The sequence below is a fragment of the Dreissena polymorpha genome, chromosome 10 (genome assembly GCF_020536995.1).
Source record: "Dreissena polymorpha isolate Duluth1 chromosome 10, UMN_Dpol_1.0, whole genome shotgun sequence".
Classification (NCBI taxonomy): domain Eukaryota; kingdom Metazoa; phylum Mollusca; class Bivalvia; order Myida; family Dreissenidae; genus Dreissena; species Dreissena polymorpha.
In genome coordinates, this window is record NC_068364.1 from 64,338,904 (window position 1) to 64,347,950 (window position 9,047).

General features: G+C 35.4%; 1 protein-coding gene across 1 annotated transcript in view; it reads left to right on the top strand.

Annotated features, from left to right (window-relative positions):
* Positions 1–7,995, top strand: part of LOC127849173 (adhesive plaque matrix protein-like) — a 9,461-nt gene extending 1,466 nt beyond the window's left edge. The window contains exons 2-3 of the mRNA XM_052381892.1: positions 1–1,385; positions 7,945–7,995. The exon at positions 1–1,385 is cut by the window's left edge and continues 587 nt beyond it. Coding sequence (XP_052237852.1) covers positions 1–1,385; positions 7,945–7,995 — 1,436 coding nt within the window. The remainder of the gene's footprint in view (positions 1,386–7,944) is intronic.
* Positions 7,996–9,047: the final 1,052 nt, after the last annotated feature.

Genomic DNA, 9,047 nt, shown 5'->3' on the forward strand with positions numbered 1-9,047 from the left:
GCTACGCTGGTCTCATTAAGTATGTCCTGACCTACTGCGAGATGCACAGGTCGGACCATAGCTACGCTGGTCTCATTAAGTATGTCCTGACCTACTGCGAGATGCACAGGTCGGACCATAGCTACGTTGGTCGCATTAAGTATGTCCTGACCTACTGCGAGATGCACAGGTCGGACCATAGCTACGCTGGTCTCATTAAGTATGTCCTGACCTACTGCGAGATGCACAGGTCGGACCATAGCTACGCTGGTCTCATTAAGTATGTCCTGACCTACTGCGAGATGCACAGGTCGGACCATAGCTACGCTGGTCTCATTAAGTATGTCCTGACCTACTGCGAGATGCACAGGTCGGACCATAGCTACGCTGGTCTCATTAAGTATGTCCTGACCTACTGCGAGATGCACAGGTCGGACCATAGCTACGCTGGTCTCATTAAGTATGTCCTGACCTACTGCGAGATGCACAGGTCGGACCATAGCTACGCTGGTCTCATTAAGTATGTCCTGACCTACTGCGAGATGCACAGGTCGGACCATAGCTACGCTGGTCTCATTAAGTATGTCCTGACCTACTGCGAGATGCACAGGTCGGACCATAGCTACGCTGGTCTCATTAAGTATGTCCCGACCTACTGCGAGATGCACAGGTCGGACCATAGCTACGCTGGTCTCATTAAGTATGTCCCGACCTACTGCGAGATGCACAGGTCGGACCATAGCTACGCTGGTCTCATTAAGTATGTCCCGACCTACTGCGAGATGCACAGGTCGGACCATAGCTACGCTGGTCTCATTAAGTATGTCCTGACCTACTGCGAGATGCACAGGTCGGACCATAGCTACGCTGGTCTCATTAAGTATGTCCCGACCTACTGCGAGATGCACAGGTCGGACCATAGCTACGCTGGTCTCATTAAGTATGTCCCGACCTACTGCGAGATGCACAGGTCGGACCATAGCTACGCTGGTCTCATTAAGTATGTCCCGACCTACTGCGAGATGCACAGGTCGGACCATAGCTACGCTGGTCTCATTAAGTATGTCCCGACCTACTGCGAGATGCACAGGTCGGACCATAGCTACGCTGGTCTCATTAAGTATGTCCCGACCTACTGCGAGATGCACAGGTCGGACCATAGCTACGCTGGTCTCATTAAGTATGTCCCGACCTACTGCGAGATGCACAGGTCGGACCATAGCTACGCTGGTCTCATTAAGTATGTCCTGACCTACTGCGAGATGCACAGGTCGGACCATAGCTACGCTGGTCTCATTAAGTATGTCCCGACCTACTGCGAGATGCACAGGTCGGACCATAGCTACGCTGGTCTCATTAAGTATGTCCTGACCTACTGCGAGATGCACAGGTCGGACCATAGCAACGTTGGTCGCATTTGGCTTAAGACCCACTTTCTCATAACGCGGGTCTTTGAACATATGTTTGTTTCTTATAAATGGAAAATCTTAGCACAATACTTTTCGAAATTGAAAACAAACTGTGTTAATTTTAATAGCAAAATGGCAAATTGTGTAGCCTATTCAGTCTTTCAAGAACGATGTCCATACCGAATGAACGACTGTGGCAAACATGTGTGGTTAGATAATGATTCGATTTCCGTCTTATCATGCCACTATATTATTTCGGTAGTTTTTGTTTCCTCGTGTTGAAAGCAATATTGTGTTATCAACGTCTATCGAAAGTCCATTATGTCTTTCCAGGACGATATAGTTACCGAGAACCAAGTCAAAATTCGAAGTATTAATTAAACATGTATCAAACACAATAATACCGAAAATTATTAAAACAAACCTTTTTGTTGGTTTCTGATATGGATGAATCATTTCTGATTGTCACGAATTTTCTCAATAAACAACGTTTTACTTATCATTTTAAAACAAAAATGAAAAGGAATTGACATGCATATTAAAACAAAAACAGTTTTCGTTTAATATTTGTTTTTGCTTTACACAATGAAATAATGAATCTGGTAAAATAGTATTGGATTTTCCCGTTTTTCTCCGATTGATTTGAAAAGGAATCGGTTGTTATTAAGGTTGGTAATAGTTGGTAATAATAGCCTCATATGCGCACGTGTATGATTGTATTTCAAAGTTAATTCAGAACTCTTCGCGAATAGAAATTAAAAAGTATATATTTGTATGCAAGAAAAATGGTCTATTACCTTCAATAACGGGGCTAAATAACTATCTTTGCGTTGCATGGGAGATTCAATCGAAAACAAAAAATCAAAAAAAGGAAATACTAAACTGGTTTATTGTTAAACTTTTTATAGATCAATTATAGATCAATAAAATAATCGTGTTGTTGTTTGCTTTAAATATTGAATACCATGGTCGTTTGATTAATGTTTATACTCGTCTTAAGTCCAAACGTTTGATTAAAGTCTATAATGGACTGAAGTCAAAACTATATTTCTTTCTTTTTGTATCATACCATGGCATTTACGTATGTATCTGTGTGTTTGGGCGTGTGTGTGAACTGTATGATTGTGTCTATATTATGGAATTTATTTACCTCTATTATAGCAACCAAGCTGAATTGTTAAAAAGATTCTATTGACATGTATTGTATAGTAACAAATTAACATGTATACTAACAACACAAATTGTAATGATTGTAATGTAATGTATGGAGATGAATAAACGCTATAAAAAAAAAACTTCGCGAATGCATCTGTTGGCTGACCTGCCCATGTGACCTTTAAGGAAAGCTGTGCTCTGCAATTATAACGTAACACGCAGTGGACTATTTTCATTGCAAAAATGGTATATAAAGTATACTCATCCGCTCCGCGAATTCTTTCTCGGCGCGGATGTGGGTTAACCCGCGTGTAAATTGGTGAGCGGTAGTGCCCAGCATACTGACTTTCGAAACACGACTATAAACCTTAGCTGTTCTAGCGAACAACTTAAAACAACAAAAACAAGTGCATGGCAGATATATATTTTTTTCAATATTAAGCAATTTTTATTTAATTTCTGATTATTTATGACAATTACGACGGTTTTCCTTGGAAAGTAGGCATGTTTACTCCAGGTTGATGCTATGATTTTGTTGTAAATTACGAAACAAATAATTGTGTAAGTTTGTTTATGGTGAGTAAGTAGGGTTATCAAATGTTGTATAAGGCTCTTATTTATGAAAATAAGCACGGACTCTAGATGAGATGATGTGGTCAATATACGCTCTGTGAAATAAGAAAAAATATTTTATGAACAACATGAGCAACGGTTTCGTTTTTCCATTAAGAAACTATTTACAGAACAAGCACATGCGCATAAGGACTAACCTTTGTTACTAATCAGAAGGACCGATATACCGGTAATAAGAAACGTTGAGGTCCGATACAATCGGTACACATGCTACTTTCCAAATAGTTGCCGAAAGGCGTTTAAAAGAACCCATATAGGTCAGGAGTGTTGTTTCACTTACATGAATACAACAATAATATTTTTTTAATTAAATGAAAATCTAATGAAAAATTCAAATCTGGCTAAACTGTGGGGAAAAATAACTTCAATAATGCATAAAAATGCAAGTCTTTATCACCCAGAGACGCAGATAACAGAGATAGGCAGCTCGCAAAATATCGCCAACTTTCGCGCATCGCGTGGTTTCGGCGACATTAGTCTAAGCGCGCACCTGTTTGTCGGTTGCCACGGTAGTTAACACGCTCATCAACATTGCTGAAACACGCTTTCTAGTTCCAGTTTTTAATTGTGATATGAAACAAATAAACTGTTACGTATAATTTACATGATAATGTATGCGGTGTTATCAAACAACTGTTATGTGTTAATTAAAATAAATAACATGTCGAATTGTTTTATTTAGCAATTATATCCGACTCCAGTTTGATAAAACAATTTTACCGGGATTCCTTTGAAATACGGTAAAGTATTTGAATAAAGGAGCGATCAGAATCTTACGACAAACAACTAATACTATGTACCGGTAGTTTTAATGAGATGTTTGTTTTTCATTTTAATTGCAGTGTTTAAATTGATTAATCCGAATGCCATTTACTTTTGATACAATTTGAATAAAGCTGTGAACATCATTTTCTTATTATAGATAGCATCTATGCTTGGTCTGCTCTAATTGAATGTTTGTGTTCTTTGTACTCTTATTTACCGCTAAATTAAACGCACGATTTTACCAATAACAACATTACCACCTCGAGGTTATGTATATATATATCGTTCGTCCCGTATATTTTTTGCCATCAACCGATATTTAGTATCTTAATACCGTTATTTAATCGCTTTTATGTGTCTTTTGACTATGTATAAGACGGATTTTGTGTCATGGGATGACGAGGACTTACTTCTAGGAGACTATACCGATTCTGATGAATATTGTGATAGTGAATTTGTGCAGGCCAGTACTCAGTCAGTTGTGTATGAGTGCCCAGAATGCAACAAGTTAATGAAAAGCATATCTGGATTCCGTGGCCGGTGGGCATGTTGTAAAGAAGCATAATCTCAACTTGAAAGGTATGTCCTCTTATGTACATGTACTATATGAAATATGGCCCGGCTTGTACAAAGGAGCCTATGAAATCATTTATTTTATACCGACTCTTAATAAACCCTTGTAGTAACAATTCAGTCCGCCACGGACTCTAGATGGTCAAAATACGCTCTTTGAGTCCGCACAATACAAGAATTCGTGAACATTGTTCTTACAGTTTAATGACATAAAAACCTTCAAAAAAACCTTAACAAATACAAATACACCTGATTTAGCTACGTATCAAACACGAATTAAGCATGCTATTAATATTACAAATATTATCAAATATTGAAATATTGAACAACTACTTGTCTTAAGTTATTCAGACCACGTGCATGTATAGCGTAAAAGCAATGATCAAATGAGGCAGGTTATACATGTTGATTGCTGAAATAAAAAAATCTTAATCACATAAGAATTTTTCATAAAAAAAAATTGTTTCAAAATATAGTAACTAGTCTAAACAAATAAATATGAGAATTTAAACATAACGGCCGTTTGTTTTACCACGGAGCGTATATAGAATCCGTGATTTTACATCGTTTTGAGGTTAAAGTGAAAAACACATGACAAACCACAGGTGGTTATAGCGTGTGGCTATGATAATAATTAGTAAAACCATCATTGTGAATGAAAATGAATCAAATTTTCACGAAAAATAAACTTTTCTTATGCAATTTAAATCATTAGGGATGTTACGGACCTTGGCCAATACGACCCAAATTAAACGGCCCAGATTTGCGGACCACACGGAACATGTCTGAATTAATATTCCTGTCATATTACACTTCGTTATGTTGTATTAATACATTTAATAAAATATTAAAGTAGATGTAATGACATTAATGACTACATACTTGTTGATTTTTTAATAACATTTGCGGATCATACAGGACATGTCAGAATTAATATTCATTTCGTTTTTACTCCTTCAATTTTGTATAAATACATTTAATAAAATATTAAAGTTGATTTAATGATATTTTGACAACACACTTGTTTAAATTTGCGGACCGTACGACCCAGTCTATACGGTCCAGATTATCGGAATACGCGGCTCAGAGTTGTGGACCAAACGGAATATGTCTGAATTTATAATCATTTCATGTTCCACTTCTTTCAATATTGTATAAATAAATTAATTAAAATATTAAAGTGGCTGTAATAACATTAATGACAACATACATGTTGAAATTTGAACAGGTGCGGACAATACGGATCATGTCTTAATCAAAAAGTAATTCATGACATGGCAATACACGGCTATTGTTCAATTATTTCGTCGTTTAGTGACACATCAATTATCAATTAGTTTAATTATAAACATAAAACAATATGTGTCATAAATTAAACATGTTGTTTGCATTAATTTGTTAAGAAAGAAACACATGAGTGTTTTTTTTTAAATTTAAGTGATGTAAGAAATTGTAATTAACGTTGTCACCGCGCGGTATCTATTACTTGGTATACTTGTATTAATGTCCAATTTTATTAAAATAGATTTTATCCATGAAAGTGCATGTTTGCGTGATGCCTACTTTTTAAATGAATACTTGATGACGCAATTTAAATGGATTATACATCAAAGAAAATGAATAACTTTAGTGAAATAATCATGTACACAAACGTTTCATTACCCGTAGTTTAGTTTTAACAGATGCATAGTATCACAGCACACTAAGTATTGTATTATTTCGTGTATGAAAATAATCTTCATGGCATTAAGGCATATGGTCCGTATACCGGTTGTCCGCAAACCTCGAACGTATGGTCCGCAAATCTGGGCCGTATAGTCCGCAAACCTGGGCCGTATGGTCCGCAAATCTGGGCCGTATAGTCCGCAAACCTGGGCCGTATGGTCCGCAAATCTGGGCAATGTAGTCTTGGCCGTATGGTCCATGGTCCGTGTACGTATACTCAAATAAAAAGCAATATAACCACATATTAACAATTTATTTATTATTTCATATGCAAAACAAAAATTAGAAATGTCTTCCATTTCACGGACAAGTTACAATATACGCTCCGTGTCCATTTGTATTAAAATTAATGTTAAAAAGGATTAACATTTAAACGCATTTTTAAATTTATACAACAGGAAATGAACACAATATAAATAATATGCTATATTATAAGACAATGTACAATATAGACATGTTTAGTTTCCACGCACATGCAAACATACGTACATCCAATATTCAATGTTTCATAACATTAAATTAGGATGAAAGAACTAGGTTTCAGATAAAATTGCACAGCACTCAGTTATATTAAATAAAGGTAACTTTATTATTTGAAAAAAAAGCAATTTTAGGCCCTTAAAATGAGTACTGTATCCAATAAGGTTGTAAAGTTCATTGTCTTTTATAAAATTGTGTTCCATTTCAAAATTAATTTCATGACACAGGCTGTGAAACTAGCAGTCAAGAATGAGTCTGCCATCAGTTTTGATTGTATGCAATGGCAGAAAATCTAAAAGTACATTTTAAATGATATTCTCCATATATTGGAAAGGAAAACACCAGAATCACAAGGAAAGTATTTTTGTAATTTTGAAAAAGCTGTTATTTCCATGAGGTGATTCATGTTGCAGTCCTAAAGCAGCAGCTAAAAATTTGATTTTATTATATTTTATTGTAATGATGTCAATTTCTCCATTAGATACAACAGACTACTGCGGTTGACGTCCCTAAAATAAAGTTACCTTTAAAATAGGATTTACATGTACATGTGTAACATGAAATTTACATTGTAACTTAAAAACACTTCGATCATAAACAACTCCTTTTTTTGTAAATGCATGAACTTCCTTTTAATTAATTCCTTGTCATATTTCAGCAAATGAACACAAAAAGACAATAAACAAGCAAGCACAACCGACGAAAATTACAATGAAGAAGGAAACTTATGAGAAAATATTCAGTGACACATTTCAAGATGCCCTTCATGATTTTACTAAGAATCCAATCCATAACATATTTGGAAAGTCACCAATAAGTTACATAGCAGACTTTTGTGAAAGTGACGAGTTCTTTAAAGAACATATAAGAGTAGTATTTAGTGAACTGACTGATTTTCCGTGTACCATGGTGGTGTGTGATGATAGAGAAACTCTTTATACCAAATTCCACAGTATGAGGCTCAGTGAACAAATAGATAATTTAGTAGAAGAAATGAAGAAAAAGGAGACTCCACATCCAGATGAAATGAATAATTTCGTGCAAGTGTTTCTGTTGAGTATGGTACAATGCCTTCTAGAAAATATGTCAAAGTCTTAAAAACGGAATGCACAAGAAACTGTACAAACATAACTGAGGATGATTTCATCTACGTCTCTGATCAATCACCCTAGATCATCATACTAATTTTTTTCTACTCAAACTCGGACGTTTTTTTGCTGACCAGCCTCAGGAATATGCAGTACGAGCACCCACAGGCAAGCGACCAATGACCTGATGGCGCCTCTGCGATTGCTTTGTGATGTATAAGTGATTGGGTATGCGACGGACAATTGAATTGGTTGGTCGCCGCAAAGGATTAGCACTATTTTAACAAAATTAATTTAAAAGGGAATCGAGTATGTTAATGCTAATTGAAAAGCCGCCGCCCGACATAACGGAGGCTCCCCGATGCCGTCTAGATACAGCCAGATAACTTAGCATTGGTATGTGTCATTCTATGAACTAGATGCGATGCTGGATTTTGTTCAATGAAGTCGGGATATTGACTTGCTAATTGATCTTTATCTGTCGGTCGGTGTTTTGTCGGTCGTTCGCTTGTATCTAAAGCTTAAGGCAATGGCCGACTCAATCTAACAATGCCAGTGTTTTAGTGAAATATATTCAATACATTGCCACAATTCAGATATACGCTAATTAATTGTTTTTGTGTATTCAAATAATCACTGAAATGCAGTTGGTACGTTATTTTGATGTATACATTATCAGTAATCCAAAAATAAATGACTAAACACATGTGTGCTTTAATTATTTGTTTATGTAATATGATATAATTATTATATTATATTATGTTTTTAATGCCTTAAACGTCGTAAACAATTCTTATTTATTATAATGCATATGAATTATGCATACATTAAAATAAGAGCACTTAATGTTAAATATTTATAGTACATAAAGCATCCATATAAAAAATGACAACATTTCTTTTTTTAAATTTATTAAATATGCATATTTATATTGCTATACACACTATTGCAATTTAGTACATTAGCATGTTTTACTTCTATAAAAAAAATGTCAAATAAGCGGTTTAATATGACAATCATAATAACACGTCAAACTTTACTTTGTTTTTAATATGTTAACCATTGAAGCAACATTTTGTAATTAATACATTTCAACAAATGTAAATGCAAGCATTCAACAATGACATGACATCCATAATATTTATCATTCAAAATGTGATTTTCAATGTTCATAACATGTATACTTCTAAACTATACATTATTGTGGGGAAACTTCCCCTCCCCCATTACATAAAAAACA